The following is a 16,522-nucleotide window of genomic DNA, read 5'->3' on the forward strand; positions in this document are numbered from 1 at the left end:
AGTCAGTCTATCCTTTGGACCTGATTGTACTGTACAGCATTGAGAAACTCATAGATCTGGGACCATCATCATGATGGGGACCATCATCAGGGGAATAGAAGATTCAGGGGTTTTTTGTGTTGTTTTGTTTTGTTTTGTTTTTTAAAAAGGCTTCATACCCAGTGTGGGGCTTGAACTTATGGGCCTGAAATCAAGACCTGAGCAGAGATCAAGAGTCGAACCCCTAACAGACTGAGCCACCCAGTGGCTCAATGATTCAGTTTTAGGGGCATCTGGGTGGCTCAATGGGTTAAGCCTCTGCCTTCAGCTCAGGTCATGATCTCAGTGTCCTGGGATCAGGCCCTACATTGCATCAGGCTCTCTGCTCAGCAGGGAGCCTACTCCCCCCCCCCCCCCCCGCCTACTTGTGATGTCTCTCTCTGTCAAATAAATAAAATCTTAAGAAAAAAAAAGATTTAGTTTTACTGTGAATAAATATTTTAGTAAAAGAACATTGTTTCAGCATAGACACTGATATCTTACTCTGACATGTAGGGGGATTTTGGCTTTTAGGGGGCTTTTTGGGAGGCTTTTTCACTTTGGTCTAAATTGTAACTGAAAAGAATCACTGAAAGGGAAAGACCAGTATCACCATATTTCAATTGAGCAGATGTTTGAATACAGTGTTTTCTCCCAACCAAAGGGTTAGTATTCTGAAAACGCTGCTGGTGGTTGAGGGATTTAAGGTCTTATATTTCAGGAAATATATCTTGAAATCGTATTAACAAAACCTGTTCTGTTCTGACAACTTGGAAAAATTGAGTTGAGGAAAGCAAACTTTTTTGAAAGAACCTTTGTGAAGTTTTTATGTTTTTATATTCACTTGAAATAAATTAGTAAAATTGGGATATAAAAGACTGATAACAGTATGTTTTTAAGGCCTAGAAACTTCAGGATCTTCCCACAATTTCAACATGTTTGTAATTTTCTTTTTTTTTTTTTAAAGATTTTATTTATTTATTTGACAGAGAAAGATCACAAGTAAGCGGAGAGGCAGGCAGAGAGAGAGGAAGGGAAACAGGCTCCCTGCTGAGCAGAGAGCCCGATGCGGGACTCGATCCTAGGACCCTGAGATCATGACCCAAGCTGAAGGCAGCGGCTTAACCCACTGAGCCACCCAGGTGCCCCTGTTTGTAATTTTCTTATAGGTAATATCCATAATACTGGCTTCTTTTCTCCATTTCTCCATCCAAGGGGTTCTTTTCCTGATTGCATGGTCCTAGAAAATCACTAAATATTGGAATGGAAAAAACTAGGTCACATGTATTAATACAGTTGGCATAGCTGAATCGATCAGTTTCAAGTTTTGATTACAATGTACAGGATCATATATTTTACTATTCCTTACATAATTATGTGGAGCCCAGGTTCAAGCTAAGCTGTCAGCACCCTAGTGTACGTGTCTGCTCCCTTCCTCCTAACCACAGCATGCAGTTCTAAAGTGCTTGAGTTTACATTCCTCAACTGCCTTCTCTTCTCATATCCTACTCTAATTCCTTTTTCCTAAATGCAGTGAAACATTTTGGCTAATCCAGGCCCCAGATCCTTGTATTGTAGGAAAAAGTGTTCAATAAAGCCATGAATAATAGGATTTTTATACAAAGATAACTCAAGAGAAGGGTTATTGACTAGCATCCCAGACCTCATATACATTAGCTACTCATTTCATTCTAGAATGTCCTGGAGGTCAAAGTTGATCTTGAAATAAAGAGCTAGGATTCTTGCTACTACTTCATGTAATTAAAATGCAAATGTCAGGCCATCTCAAAAAGCCTGTTGAGCACAGACTGACTATTAACGCTAGACTCCAATTAACATTTCCTGGGTTTCTGTAATGTGCCAAATATTGTTCAGAGGAAAAAAAATCTGTAAATTTCCACAAGGGGTTCACAAAGAGGGGGCAGTCTGGAAGAATTACAGTGGTGTGTGTTCAAGCCATGTTAGAACTGTGCACAGTGTATGCTATGAAACATATGAAGGGAGAGATCTCCAGCCTGGGAAAATCCTAGCTTTCCCGACTCCCAGCTCTACCCAGGAATATAGGACAACTAGGCAGGGTGGGGGCACCTATCTTTGGAAACATTTAACTCTAGTTGGGATTAATCATGTTATCCGTTGTTAATGTCTTTGTCCTTCACTGTCCTACATGTAAACTCCCCTCAAGACAGGGAATGTACTTTATTCCCCCTTGTCTTGTCCACCGCTGTCTTCTCATTGCTGTTTCACATGCTTGGAACTTAATAGGCATACCATCAATATTTGTTGATTGATAGATAAATGTAAGAATAAATGGGATAGACATTGAGACTGGCTTTAAGGAGAAAGCAGTTTATGAGGCTGACATCAGAGATAATTAGAATGTAAACCACTGGGCAGTTTATCAGAAAAGGCAAGTATTTAGACGGAAGTGGGGGGATGGTTTAAAGACATAACACAGTTGCTGACTACTGGGGGCGGGTGGAAGGGGCAGCAAGAAGGCTAGATATGTTCCCAAAGGTTTATTGTTTTGGAACTACACTTTTTTTCTTTTGTAAATTAGTTCTTTACCCATCGAATTATTTTGGGAGCTCTGAATGGCTATAGCTTAAAGATACAGCGGCTTCTGAGTTACTTTTACATTTTTTTCTTATGAGCTAGTGACCCCAAGGGACAAAAGGACCGGGACTCCCAAGTTTTCTAAATGCTGGTAAGGAAAGGGTGTGGAAATGCCAGGCGTGTAATTGCGGCACCTGGCTCCGTTGCCAGGCAAGCTGATTCCCACGCTGGCCGGCCTCCGTCGCGCAGCCCCGCCTAACGTGAGGGTCGCGCAGCCTGCGTCCCGCACCTTGATTGGCTGCGTTGGGCTGCGTCTGCGGGCTCACGGGTCTCCTGTGCCCTGATTGGCTGCGGGTAGAAAGGCTGGGGCCTGGGACCACACTGCCGAGGGGACTTCGCGGCCCTGTTGGGACACTAGTCTCGGGACCCTGACCCCTGTTCCCAGGCCAAGGGAAGACGGCGGGCCACGGGAAACCTCGGCGGGGGGAGGGAGGAAGGACGGAACCAGGGACCCGGGACTCACTGCGTCTTGCACGGGTGGACAGGTGAGTCGCACCCCTTTCTCCGCTCCCCTGGGGTGGGCCTCACCAGCAACACAGCGGCCGACCGGCAGGGGTTGGGGCCGCGCACCGAGAAACCGGACTCCCCGCCAGTTCTCTCAGCATGCCCGGCCTGGGCGGATGCCCAGACGTCGTAGGTCAGAGGTTCTGGAAAAGCGCAGGCGCCACAGGATAGATATGTGGTTTTCGATCATTCCCCGAGATTTTCTTCATTTTGGTCCTCATTTTTACTTGTTTATACACATTGCGGTTAATTTGAAACTGTCAGCAGATGGTGCATGTTGTAAAGTAGAGCTTAATTGAATTGTTACCGATGTTGTAGAGCGTAGTGTGTAAAGTATGAATATTGCGCATATTGTTGAAGTGAACTTAACACTTCAAGAATGCTTAAGAAACAGGAGTTTCTTGTGTTGTGATTTAACAAACATTTGCCAAGTGTATTGCTGTGTAGGACAAGGGTAAGCGCTGTACTCTGAAGCCAAGTTGTTGGGTTTGAAACCAAGGTCTGCTGCCCCTTGTTAGCTGAGCAGACCTTGGGGCGGTTACTTTACCTGCATCAGTGTCTTCAACTTTAAAGTGGGTCATTGTGGTGACTTTTCTGAGTACTCTGTAAGTGGTTTATGATATTAACTCAGTTTAGTCTGAACAGGTACCCAGGATGTAGTGTCCCCATTTTCCCGACACTCCTGCTGAGGCACGGAGAAGCGATGTGACTTTCCCAACATAACCAGTGACCAGGAATTAAGCCCATGCAGACCACAGTTTTACACACTACCTTAGGTTGCCTCATGAACTGGATTTGTTCATTCAGTTTCAGTTGACAAATACTGATTTTGTTCCTCTGTGGACCAAGTTCTTTGCTGGGTACAGGGGAGAGAGAAGAACAGGACTCAGACTCTGCCCTCCCAGCGCTTGCAATCTAGTACAGGTTGTTTATAGCTGGACTGCAGGGTGCCCGTGAATCCCAGTAAAATCTTTTCCAAAACATTGTGAGTACAGGTCTTTTCTTTTTTGTTCTTTTTGGAAAGAGAGTCTGGGGCTCTCACCAGGTCCTCTAGTGGGTCTGAGACTGAAAGTTATGAAGAAACATTTTAGCAGAAGAGCTGGAATCTGACGTAATGCCTGACAACACAGCATGACCTTAAAAAAAAGAAAAAGAAAAACCATTGGTTGAATGGATGAAGAACTTTACAGCAGTTCAAGTGCTACAGTAGGGTTAAGAGGAAGGTGCTGTGGAAGAACACACGCAAAGGTCCTCCTTGTCCAGCAGTGCCTCCTAGAGTCAGCAGTGCCCCTGAAGTGAATAGTTGGGAAGCAATTCATTGGAACATAGTGGTGACAAATCTCTGCTCTCCTGGAGGGTGAGACAGAAACAACACATGAACAGATGCAGCTATGACAGGTGGCAAAGAGAAGCAGTCCATGGTGCCATGAGAGCCTGTAATAGGGACAAGTGGCTTCATCTATTCAAGACAGTCAGGGAAGTTTCCCAGAGAGAGCAGTACTCAGTCCTAGGAGTTAGACAGGGGCACTCTGGGCATGGGGAACTGCCCTCAGCCTTCAAAGACCCTGTGGTGGGAACAGGCAGAGCACCAGGGACTGAAAAGAACTGGTGTGGCTGGTGGGGTTGGGGGGGTTTGGAGGGGAGGGGCACAGATTTGGGTGGTGACAGAGCCCAGACAGAGGCCTTTTAGACCATGGTGTAAGGCGTTTTTATTTTGTTTTATGTCTTTGTCCTAAAGTGCCATTGAAAAGTTTATTGCAGGGAGGTGACAAGATCACATTTTGAGAAGAAGTTGGAAAGAAGCCCAAGTGATTAACTGAAGCCCTGGATAAGGACAGGATCCCTGAGGAGAAACTGTAAGGTAAGAGGAGGAGAGGGGTCTAGAATCAAGCCTTGAAGATGAGCCTGCAAAGAAGACAGATAAAAGGAAGTGAGAGGGTAGCAAGGGTGGGGGGAGGGGAAGAGAACTGAGATTGGGAAGTCTTGGAAATCCGGAGAGAGAGTATTTCCTGGAGAAAGTGGTCGACTATGCTGAAAGCTTACAGAGTTCAAAAGAGGAAGGAAGAGAGCCCAGTGGCTCTAATCACATGGAAATTGTCTTTATTGGGATCTATATAAGTAGGAGGAGAGGAATTGGAGAGAAGCATCTGCAAGAATTAACTGAGGATGGGGCACCTGGGTGGCTCAGTAGGTTGAGTATCTGCCTTTGGCTCGGGTCATGGTTTCGGGGTCCTGCAATCAGGCCCCTCATCAGTTCCCTGCCCAGCGGGGAGCCTGCTTCCCCCTCTCCCTCTGCCTGTTGCTCTTCCCACTTGTGCTCTCTCTGTTGAGTAAATAAAATCTTAAAAAAAAAAAATTCACTGAAGGTAAGAGAAAATAGGGTTTTAGCTAGGGTGGCAGTGAGAAGAGCCATTGAGCTGAAGGATGGGAGCCCCAGAGAGGAGGATAGAGCTGAAGGAGTGAGTATATGAGAAAGAGGGGCTCTGGAGGTTTTCAGGCCAGAGAGGTAGGAATCAGTACAGAAGCAAAGATTACCCTGGATGCTGAAGGATGTAATTGTAGGAAAGGGGAGACAGCAGAAGGTTCACGTTTGGTGTGATGAGTTGCTCTCCTTTCTTTGTACAGAGTAGAGGCGGGAGCATGGAATGAGTGGAGCAGGGGTCAGGGGAAGCTGGAGGTCCAAGCTGAGGAGCTTTGACATCATTGTGTGGAGGTATGCAAGAGTACACTGACCCAGAGATTTTTTTTAGAATGGTCTGGCAGAGGGAGCCAAGTTTGCAGCAAAGAAATTAGCCTCCTTGGTCATTCAGGAAATTGCAAAATATTGGGAGAGTGAGGATAGAGGCTGGATAGAATAAAAAGCTACATTTAATGTGTGGTAAAGGAGGCCTCACAGACCATGGGGAAGGAAAGGATTGTTCAAAGACAGTGCTTGGAGATAGCTAAACTATTGATAATGTGTAGACTTTCAGCTCACAGTAGAAATTTCAAGTGAATTAAAGGAGCTAACTTTTTAAAATAAAAAATATAAAAGGATATATGGGTGAATTTTTATCTGTTCATGTAGTGCATAAAAGCAGTAAGAATCAAGAAAAGGGAAACTTCTATGACCCTTGACCACTTAAAATTAACCACTTTGTTGTGATACATGCTATACTATGTAATAACCTTGAAGACATTATGCCAAGTGAAAAAAACCAAACGCAACAGGACAGATATTGTATGACCACTTACATGAAGTACCAAGAACAGGCAGATTCCTAAAGACAGAAAGTAGAAGTTACCAACGGCTGAGGGAGGAGGGAATGGGGAATTATTGTTTAAGGGAAACAGAATTTCTGTTTGGGGCAATGAAAAATTTCTGGAAATAGTAGTAGAGGTTGTACAACATTGTGAATATAGTTAATAACACTGAATTGTATACTTAAAATGGTTAAAATGGTAAAAATTTATATCTTATCACAGTAAAAAATGTAACCACTTTGGTAATGCTGGAATTTTTATACCATCAACAACTGAAAGTGAATTAGAGAAAAACCAAAAACATATTTTTTTTAATATATGAAGAGTTTATGTAAGTCCATTCTTGAAAAACAGAAAATTGCAGATTAAAAAGGCAGGAGTAGTTAATACACAAAAGAAAATAAAGATGGCCAAAATAAGTCATTAAGCTCAGCCTCATTAGTAGAAGAAAGTGAATTTAATATTGTTTTCATTTTTCACATATAAAAATTCAAACTGATGATGGGGCGCCTCGGTGGCTCAGTTGGTTAAGCGGCTGCCTTCAGCTCAGGTCATGATCCCAGGGTCCTGGGATTGAGTTTTGCATCGGGCTTCCTGCTCAGCAGAGAGCCTGCTTCTCTCTCTCCCTCTGCCTACTTGTGCTTTCTCTCTGTCTCTCTGTCAAATAAATAAATAAAGTCCTTAAAAAAAAATTAAAACTGATGAATCGGTCATAGTGCCTGTGACAAGATTAACAGATATTTTTTCTGGAACAGTAAATTAACAACCTGGCTTTTCAAATGTTCCCTTATCTTTTCAGTAATTCCCCTAGGGATTCACGAATGAGTGAAATGAAATGAAATGTAGACAGATAGGCAGCAGATAAATAGTATTACAAACAGCCCAAATACTCCATGCTAGGGAAGAAATTACAGAATTATGGTGTATCAGTCCCCACTATCATGTACTCATTTTAAATTTTTATAGAGTGGTTTTGATATTAAGTTTAGATACTTAGAGTGCATATAACAAATCAATTGTATATATAATTTGTGTTGTTTGTAGAAGAGTCACAATATTAGTGCTCTTCACTTTCACGGTTAACTGTGTTTGCTCATCAGAGACTAAAAAAGAGCAAGACAGCTTTAATTGTGAGGCAACTCCCTGAGCACATAATATTTTACCCTGGTGTGAGCAGGAAATGTGAGACGGGCTGCTTTACCCAATCTGTCATTTTGTATAGCGTAACCCACACTAGGCCACATAACTTTATCTGGTGCTTAACCAAACACCAGGATTTGTTCCAGTGCTGAGGAGCCCCTTTCTGTGCTGGCCTCACTGGAAGACATCATGTCAGTCTTTAGTGTAGTACCTGCTGAAGACATTTTCAAGAAAAATTCTGAGACCCTACCATTTCAAATTGTAGGCTGAGCTTAAGATCTAGTTCTCATATACAAGGTAGCCTTGCTTTATGTATTTAAAAATGGTAACAAAAGGGACAAGAATCAGGAAAAAACAGACATGTATGTCAGATATGAACAGTTGTGAAGGACTTTTCCACTTCCCTGTTCTTTTTTTTTCCCACTCCAGTAATATTTTTTCTTTTATTAATATTTTAAAATTAACATATAATGTATTATAAGCCCCAGGGGTATAGGTCTGTGAATCATCCCAGGCTTACACACTCACCATAGCACATACTCTCCCCAATGTCCATAACCCAACCACCCTTTACATACCCCCCTCGCCCCTGCAACCCTCAGTTTGTGAGACTGAGAGTCTCTTACGGTTTGTCTCCCTCTCTGTCCCATCTTGTTTCATTTTTTCCTTTCTTACTCCCCAAACCCCCCCACGTTGCCTCTCAACTTCCTCATATCAGGGAGATCATATGATAATTGTCTTTCTCCGATTGACTTCTTTCACTCAGCATAATACCTTCTAGTTCCATCCACGTCATTGCAAATGGCAAGATTTCATTTCTTTGATGGCTGCATAATATTCCATTGTAGATATATACCACATCTTCTTTATCCATTCATCTGTTGATGGACATATAGGTTCTTTCCATAGTTTGGCTATTGTGGACATTGCTGCTATAAACATTTGGGTGCGTGTGTCCCTTCAGATCACATTTGTATCTTTGGGTTAAATACCCAGTAGTGTGATTGCTGGGTCGTAGGGTAGCTCTATTTTCAACTTTTTGAGGAACCTCCATGCTGTTTTCCAGAGTGGCCACACCAGTTTGCATTCCCACCAAGAGTGTAGGAGGGTTCCCCTTTCTCCGCATCTTTGCCAACATCTGTCATTTCCTGACTTGTTAATTTTAGTCATTCTGACTGGTGTGAGGTGGTATCTCATTATGGTTTTGATTTGTATTTCCCTGATGCTGAGTGATGTTGAACACTTTTTCATGTGTCTGTTGGCCATCTGGATGTCTTCTTTGCAGAAATGTCTGTTCATGTCTCTGCCCATTCCTTGATTGGATTATTTATTCTTTGGGTGTTGAGTTTGATAAGTTCTTTATAGATTTTGGATACTGGCCCTTTATCTGTTACGTCGTTTGCAGATGTCTTCTCCCATTCTGTCAGCTGTCTTTTGGTTTCGTGGACCATTTCCTTTGCTGTGCAAAAGCTTTTGATCTTGATGAAGTCCCAATAGTTCATTTTTGCCCTTGCTTCCCTTGCCTTTGGCAATGTTCCTAGGAAGAAGTTGCTGCGACTGAGGTCGAAAGGTTGCTGCTTGTGTTCTCCTCAAGGATTTTGATGGATTCCTCTTTCACGTTGAGGTCTTTCCCATTTTGAGTCTATTTTTGTATGTGATCTAAGGAACTGGTCCAGTTTCATTTTTCTGCATATGGCTGTCTAATTTTCCCAACACCATCTGTTGAAGAGACTGTCTTTTTCCCATTGGACATTTCTTTCCTGCTTTGTCAAAGATTAGTTGACCATAGAGTTGAGGGTCTATTTCTGGGCTCTCTATTCTATTCCATTGATCTGTGTGTCTGTTTGTGCCAGTACCATACTGTCTTGATGATGACAGCTTTGTAATAGAGCTTGGAGTCTGGAATCGTGATGCCACCAACTCTGGCTTGTTTTTTCAACATTCCTCTGGCTGTTCAGGGTTTTTTCTGCTTCCATATAAATTTTAGGATTATTTGTTCCATTTCTTTGAAAAAAATGGATGGGATTTTGATAGGGATTGCATTAAACATGTAGATTGCTTTAGATAGCATAGACATTTTCACAATACTTATTCTTCCAATCCATGAGCATGGAACATTTTTCCATTTCTTTGTGTCTTCCTCAGTTTCTTTCATGAGTTCTTTATAGTTTTCTGAGTACGGATTCTTTTTCTCTTTGTTTAGGTTTATTCCTAGGTATCTTGTGGTTTGGGGTGCAATTGTAAATGGGATTGACTCCTTAATTTCTCTTTCTTCTGTCTTGCTGTTGGTGTAGAGAAATGCAACTGATTTCTGTGCATTGATTTTATATCCTGACACTTTACTGAATTCCTTTACAAGTTCTAGCAGATTTGGAGTGGAGTCTTCTGGGTTTTCCACATAAAGTATCATATCATCTGCAGAGAGTGATAGTTTGACTCCACTCCCTTATTCTTTTCAGAATTTGGCAAATTTGCTTTAGTGAAAATGTATTGCCTTTTTTTTTTTTTGTAAGATTTTATTTATTTATTTATTTGACAGAGAGAGAGATCACAAGTAGACAGAGAGGCAGGCAGAGAGAGAGGGAAGCAGGCTCCCCGCTGAGCAGAGAGCTTGATGTGGGACTCGATCCCAGGACCCTGAGATCATGACCTGAGCCGAAGGCAGTGGCTTCACCCACTGAGCCACCCAGATGCCCCATGTATTGCTTTTATAAACAGTTATTTGAGACAACCAAAGCATTTAAAATAGTTTTCACAATTTTTACGTACTCTTTATAATGTACTTCTGTCTAAAATATAATTTTAGTCATATTAATCATATTAGTACAAGAATTTTAGCCCCAGGTATTTCCTAGTAATGGCAACTGTTTATTGAGTGCTACTATGTACCAGGCTTATGCAAAGTATTGGACTCAAAGTATCCCTGTAAAATTTATGCACTTTCGTTTCCTTTTAAGGATGGTACTGTTAGTAGTCATCCTTATTGAACATTTACTGTGGTGCTCTTCTGATCACTACTTGTTCACTTAATTAATCTGAGGCTAGGGGCGCCTGGGTGGCTCAGTGGGTTAAAGCTTCTGCCTTCAGCTCAGGTCATGATCCCAGGGTCCTGGGCTCGAGCCCTGCATTGGGCTCTCTGCTCAGCAGGAAGCCTGCTTCCCTTCCTCTCTCTCTGCCTGCTTCTCTGCCTACTTGTGATCTCTGTCAAATAAATAAATAAAATCTTAAGAAAAAAAAATTAATCTGAGGCTAAGAAACTTTCCCACGATAACCCCATAAATTAGAACCAGGACTGAGCATGGACATTTTGGCCACAGAGCCCACAGTTCTTATAGCATGTGGTACAGTTGTGAGGCCCAAGATTGTGAGGCTCCAGATTAGATCTGTGTGTACCCAATTCATTATGTAGTATCTCCTGCTTCCAGTTAAAATCCATGGTCCTCTTAGAAATTTTAAAATAGCTTAATATTTATATCTTGGCTATCAGGAATCATCTAAAGGAAAGTGGTATTAGGAATTATATGAAAAATACTCTCGTTGAACCACCAGAAGTAAAATAGAAACTATGCTTACAATTATTTGGGACACCATGGGGACTAACAATGAGCTATTATTACAAATGGTAAAACAAACTGAGAACATTGTTACTTGTTATGTTTCCTTTGAGAATAGTGATTTATTTGCATTAGTTAGAACAGGCTTGGAAGTGAAAAGTCCTTGGTATATTGTATATATGAGATATATACCATATATATATACAGATATATCTATATCTATATAGATATATCTGTATATATATATGGCATTATTAAGTGCAGAGATTGGATTATGGCTTTTTTTCAACTTTCCTTCAAACCTTCAAATAATAAGGGAATGCTGTTGACTAGCTAAACTGTTCATGCTTTTGTGGCAGGGATGCAACACTTAACACTCTCAGCAACTAAGTTAGAACAGGGCACCTGGGTGGCTCAGTTGTTAAGTGGTGGCCTTTGGCTCAGGTCATGATCTCAGAGTCCTGGGACTGTCTCTCTCATCCGGCTCCCTGCTCTCCCTCTCCCTCTGTCCCTTCCCCCCCACTTTGTGTGCGCTGTCTCTCAGATAAATAAATATGACCTTTAAAAGTTAAAACAACAAAGTAGGCATGTTTACATTACCAGAGATAACCGAAAAATAGTGCCAGAGTCCATAAGGCATCACCCACAGTATAGCCATCCCTCGGGACCTAAAGCTGTCACATGGGGACAGCTGGTTAGACTGTTGTAAAAGTATGGTCCACATTCCACTTAATTTGATTGCCCATTGCTCTACTGGGCCAGTCACACAGCATTCCTCGCTTTGTCTGTCTAAGACTTGGTTTAATTTTGGATTCATAAAAAGGATTTTTACTTAATTCTCTTAAAACAAGTTTATACTTATTAACTCCTTTTAAATAAAACAGATTGACTTTGGATAATAATTACTCAGCAGAAATATTTACTCTAAAATATAGTATTAGAGATGACTCCCCTTCCCAATAAGTATTTGCTTCAGCTAAACATAAACTTGAAAATTTAAAATGTTAAAAAAAAAAAAAGAAGAAGGAAAACCTTGCGTGTGTGTGTTTGTAGAAGTAAAACATTTCTGGGGCACCTCGGTGGCTCAGTGGGTTAAGCCACTGCCTTCGGCTCAGGTCATGATCTCAGAGTCCTGGGATCGAACCCCGCATTGGGCTCTCTGCTCAGCAGGGATCCTGCTTCCTCCTCTCTCTCTGCCTGCTTGTGATCTCCCTCTGTCAAATAAATAAAGAAAATCTTTTAAAAAAAAAAAAAGTAACACATTTCTCTCAAAGAAAAACATAACAGTTGTAGGAAAGGAAATTCGTGTCAGAATAACATTTGAGGTCTTTGAATCTTTGAACTCTTAAAATGTAAAATGGATATTACTTCACAAGGTTGTGGCAAAGCTCACATAGACAGTGTGTTTATAATGTGTGAGATGTCTAAGTTATGAAGAGGTATATTAGTTACTTTATAAATTATTTAAGAGGAATATTTAATATTCCACAAAAAGTTTGAGACTAACTTTGGCAAAATTCAGTTTTCCTGTCTAATTTAAATCCACATAATTTCTGTGCCTACTGCTTAGAACCCACATTTCTGTTTGCATTCTTAAAGTCAACACCCCTTATGTTAAAACCTATGTTTTCACTGTTACAGGTACAATGAGTACATTCTGAGTCCCAGGACGGTGGGAATTAGCCAACGGACTGCAGACATGCTGTGGAAGCTGCTGCTAAGATTGCAGCCCTGCAGGCTGTGTTCATTCAGAAAGATGCCATTGGCTTCAAAATCCAGACCCCCTTTAGCATGCTTCATCTATACAACTGATCATCAATCAAACCAAGAAAATAAAAGAACAGTGGAAAAGCTCTACAAATTTTCAGTGGACGTCAGGAAAATTCGCAGATTAAAAGGATGGGTACTTTTTGAGAAGGAAACCTATGTTGAAGAAATTGCAGGCATTTTACAACAACTAGGTGCCGATGAAGCTGCTATAGCCAGCATTTTGGAACGCTGCCCAGAAGCAATAGTCTGCAGTCCAGCCACTTTGAACACCCAGAGAGAACTCTGGCAGTTGGTTTGCAAAAACGAGCAAGAGTTAGTCAAGTTAATAGAACAGTTTCCAGAATCTTTCTTTACCGTTAAAGACCAGGAAACCCAGAGGCTGAACATTCAGTTCTTTCAAGAGTTGGGACTCAAAAATGTGGTCATTAGCAGATTTTTGACAACTGCATCTAATGTTTTTCATAATCCTATTGAGAAAAATAAGCAAATGATAAGTATTCTCCAGGAGAGTTATCTAAATTTAGGTGGCTCTGAGGCCAACATGAAAGTTTGGTTACTCAAATTGTTAAGCCAGAATCCATTTATTTTGCTAAATTCTTCTGCAGCTATCAAGGAAACATTAGAATTTCTCCAGGAGCAAGGTTTTGCAAACTCTGAAATTCTCCAGCTTCTATCCAAACTCAAAGGATTTCTTTTTCAACTTTGCCCAGGAAGTATACAGAACAGCATGTCCTTCTCTAAAAATACTTTTAAATGCACAGATCATGACTTGAAGCAATTAGTTTTGAAATGTCCTGCCATTTTATATTATTCCGTTCCAGTTTTGGAAGAGAGAATTCAGGGATTATTAGAAGAAGGCATTTCCATAGCTCAGATAAAAGAGACACCAATGGTACTTGAATTAACTCCACAGATAGTACAGTACAGGATAAGGAAACTGAATTCTCTAGGCTATAGGATAAAGGATGGACATCTAGGAAATCTAAATGGAACAAAAAAAGAGTTTGAGGCTAACTTTGGCAAAATTCAGGCCAAGAAAGGAAGGCCATTATTTAACCCTGTGGCACCATTAAATGTTGAAGAGTAACTTGCCGACTGCTGTTGCTTTCCAGCATTGCAGAGTGAAGCTAAGTAGCGAAGACTTGAGTGATTCAGGCAGTTTATAGGCACTAGTAATTTGAAGAAACTATTTAGCTTGAGTTGAGTCTAAGTTACCTTTAAGTATATAATCTCTGACATATTTTCTGTATTTTAAACTATAAGCTGCATTTTAAATAAAGTTGGTAATTTTTACCTTGAACTATTTCAGAAAACTCCTGTACTAGTAACGGCCCAACAGAGTGATAACTTTATAAGTGAATCATTTCTAAGAAATTGCCAAGTATACTCCCTTAATTCAAAGGATGGGTATGTTTTTATTTATATAGCACATTTCATCTGGGACACAGACCCAGTGTTCTTCCTCTCCACCAGCTCTGAAACATCATTCTACTGTGGTCTGAAACCTGTATCTTCAAATTAGGTGAAATTAGCAAACTTCTAATACATTTTTTTTTAGATAAAGCTGATTTCATCTCTTGGTTGGGATAAATGCGTGTCTTTGAGAATGAAGAATTTCTCATTCGAAAAGAATAGAGCTTGTGTGTTTAGTTTAAAATTGACCATCTCCTCTCATAGAACTTTTATGTGCATCAATACTTTCCCATTTTATAGATGAGGAAACAAGCTTAGAGAGGCCTGCCAAGTGATAGAGTCCAGATTTACTGTGATCTGACTTCTGTTCAAACCTGTGACTAGAAAAAGGATTGCTTAGGAGTTGGCATTACGAAAAGCCATAGCACAGTAGGTTGGGTGTCAACTCGGATTCAGTTCAGGTCCTGATCTCATGGCTCCAAGCTCAGCAGGAAGTCTGCTTGGATATATTCTCCTTCTGCCCTGTCCCCCTCTTGTGCTCTCTTTCTCAAATAAGTGTCTTTTTTAAAAGAAAAGAAAAACCATACCCTTACCTGACATGACAAAGGAGTACCAACAACAAACTTAGGAATTTTTTGTAAAACTCCTTAAATATGAAGTGATCTAATTTATATACATTTGAATTAAGCAGCTTTTTTAGAAAACTGAAAATCCAGGTCTGGCTCAGAAAGGGAAAATGTGTGATGGTTGGTACCGGTTTTAATAGCATTCCAAATTTCTGTTTCTAAGTCTTGTTCCAAGATAAACATTATCCAGATAAAGACTGGCTCACCTCCAGCTGCGGATTTTGAATTTTGTAACAAATAACACCACCAAACAGTTGACTCTCACACTCCCACCATCTGTGTCCTGTGTGCATGGCCTTTTTTTAAGTAATGAAAACCCAATTAAAAATACACGCCATGTCTTTATTCACTTAGCAAATGCAAGTAACCCTCAGTGTTCAAATCTGTTTGGTTCCTTGGGGTAGTGAACAATAGTCTCATGTAGCACCTACTAAGTGCTGGGCATGTTATGCTTTAGAACGCTTAGAGCTGAGAACCACCATTTACTGTTCTACAAATGAGGAGATGCAGGCACAGACAGGGTGTCACTTACCCAAAGTTAAACAGGAATGTTTGTTCAAGAAAAAGAATGGCAGCAACAGTTGGGGCAGGAGGAGTGTCCCCGTCCATCTAAGGAATGGGATCGCATTCTAAGTGTGATGGGGGAGACCTTCAGAAAGAGTTTAGTTTGCTTGTCGTCCTGACCTAATTATCAGTGGTGTGCTTATCTTCCACTCTCAGAAGTGTTCTAGTTTGGAACATTTATATGGTTACCTTAGTTTTCTTTTATTTTACATTGAGATGCCTACTAGCTGAGCAGAGATGTCAAATGGGCAAATGGCAAAGTCTGGAACCGTGAGGTCAGAACTAGAGATACTCCGGGATCATCTACGTATCTATGATGGTATTTAAAGCTAAGACTCTAAATGAGATTGCCCAGAAATAAATTATAGATTTTGTAGTAGTGACTGGCCACGGCTGGAAGCAATTGACCAAAAGAGGTCCCGAGGAAAGAGGGCGTGGCCAATAATATTGAATGCCATAGAGCGGTCAACTAAGATACAGATAAGTGACCAATGGATTTGGCCAAAAAGAAATCACTGGTTGGCCCTATCAGGAGTGACTGGTGCAATGAGAAAGGTAAGAAGGCACCTGGGGGGGGGGGGTTCGTGAGAACAGGAGATGACTAAGGCAGAGACTATAAAGTTTTTCAAAAATGTGGCAAAGGGAAGCAGGAAAATGAAGGTTGTAAGATTAGGCATACTTTTTCTTTAAAGAAAGTAAGGCGCCTGGTTGGCCCAGTGGGTTAAGCCTCTGCCTTGGGGTCATGATCTCAGGGTCCTGGGATCAAGCCTTGCAACCAGCTCTCTGCTCAGCGGGGAGCCTGCTTCTACCTCTCTCTCTGCCTGCCTCTCTGCCTACTTGTGATTTCTCTGTCAGATAAATAAATAAAACCTTAAAAAAAAAAAAAAGATGTTTATATGCTCATGGATATGACCCAGGAGAGAGAGATGGAAAAACAGTGAAAGAAGTGAAAGCGGGACTGACTTAGGATCAGAACAGGGACTGTAGTCCGGGGGACGGATGGACGGATGCGGGCACGTGATGGAGTAAGTGGTGTGAGAGGAGAGTCGTGTCAGGTTGTCTCTTTTCACAAAG

General features: G+C 41.2%; 1 protein-coding gene across 5 annotated transcripts; it reads left to right on the forward strand.

Moving 5' to 3' along the window:
• The first annotated feature begins 1,152 nt into the window (after positions 1-1,152).
• On the forward strand, positions 1,153-16,042 carry MTERF2 (mitochondrial transcription termination factor 2). 5 transcript variants are annotated; one of them, XM_032346489.1, is made up of 4 exons: positions 1,153-3,119; positions 4,877-4,999; positions 5,764-5,851; positions 12,717-16,042. In XM_032346489.1, exons 3-4 carry the CDS (start codon positions 5,784-5,786, stop codon positions 13,930-13,932), a joined length of 1,284 nt encoding a protein of 427 aa, XP_032202380.1. In that variant the 5' UTR covers positions 1,153-3,119; positions 4,877-4,999; positions 5,764-5,783; the 3' UTR covers positions 13,933-16,042. The 5 variants fall into 5 exon arrangements, with proteins under 5 accessions (XP_032202380.1, XP_032202381.1, XP_032202384.1 ...); XM_032346490.1 differs by having other exon boundaries at positions 5,769-5,851; XM_032346493.1 differs by having other exon boundaries at positions 4,890-4,999.
• Positions 16,043-16,522: the final 480 nt, after the last annotated feature.

The sequence above is a fragment of the Mustela erminea genome, chromosome 6, assembly GCF_009829155.1.
Source record: "Mustela erminea isolate mMusErm1 chromosome 6, mMusErm1.Pri, whole genome shotgun sequence".
Taxonomy (NCBI): domain Eukaryota; kingdom Metazoa; phylum Chordata; class Mammalia; order Carnivora; family Mustelidae; genus Mustela; species Mustela erminea.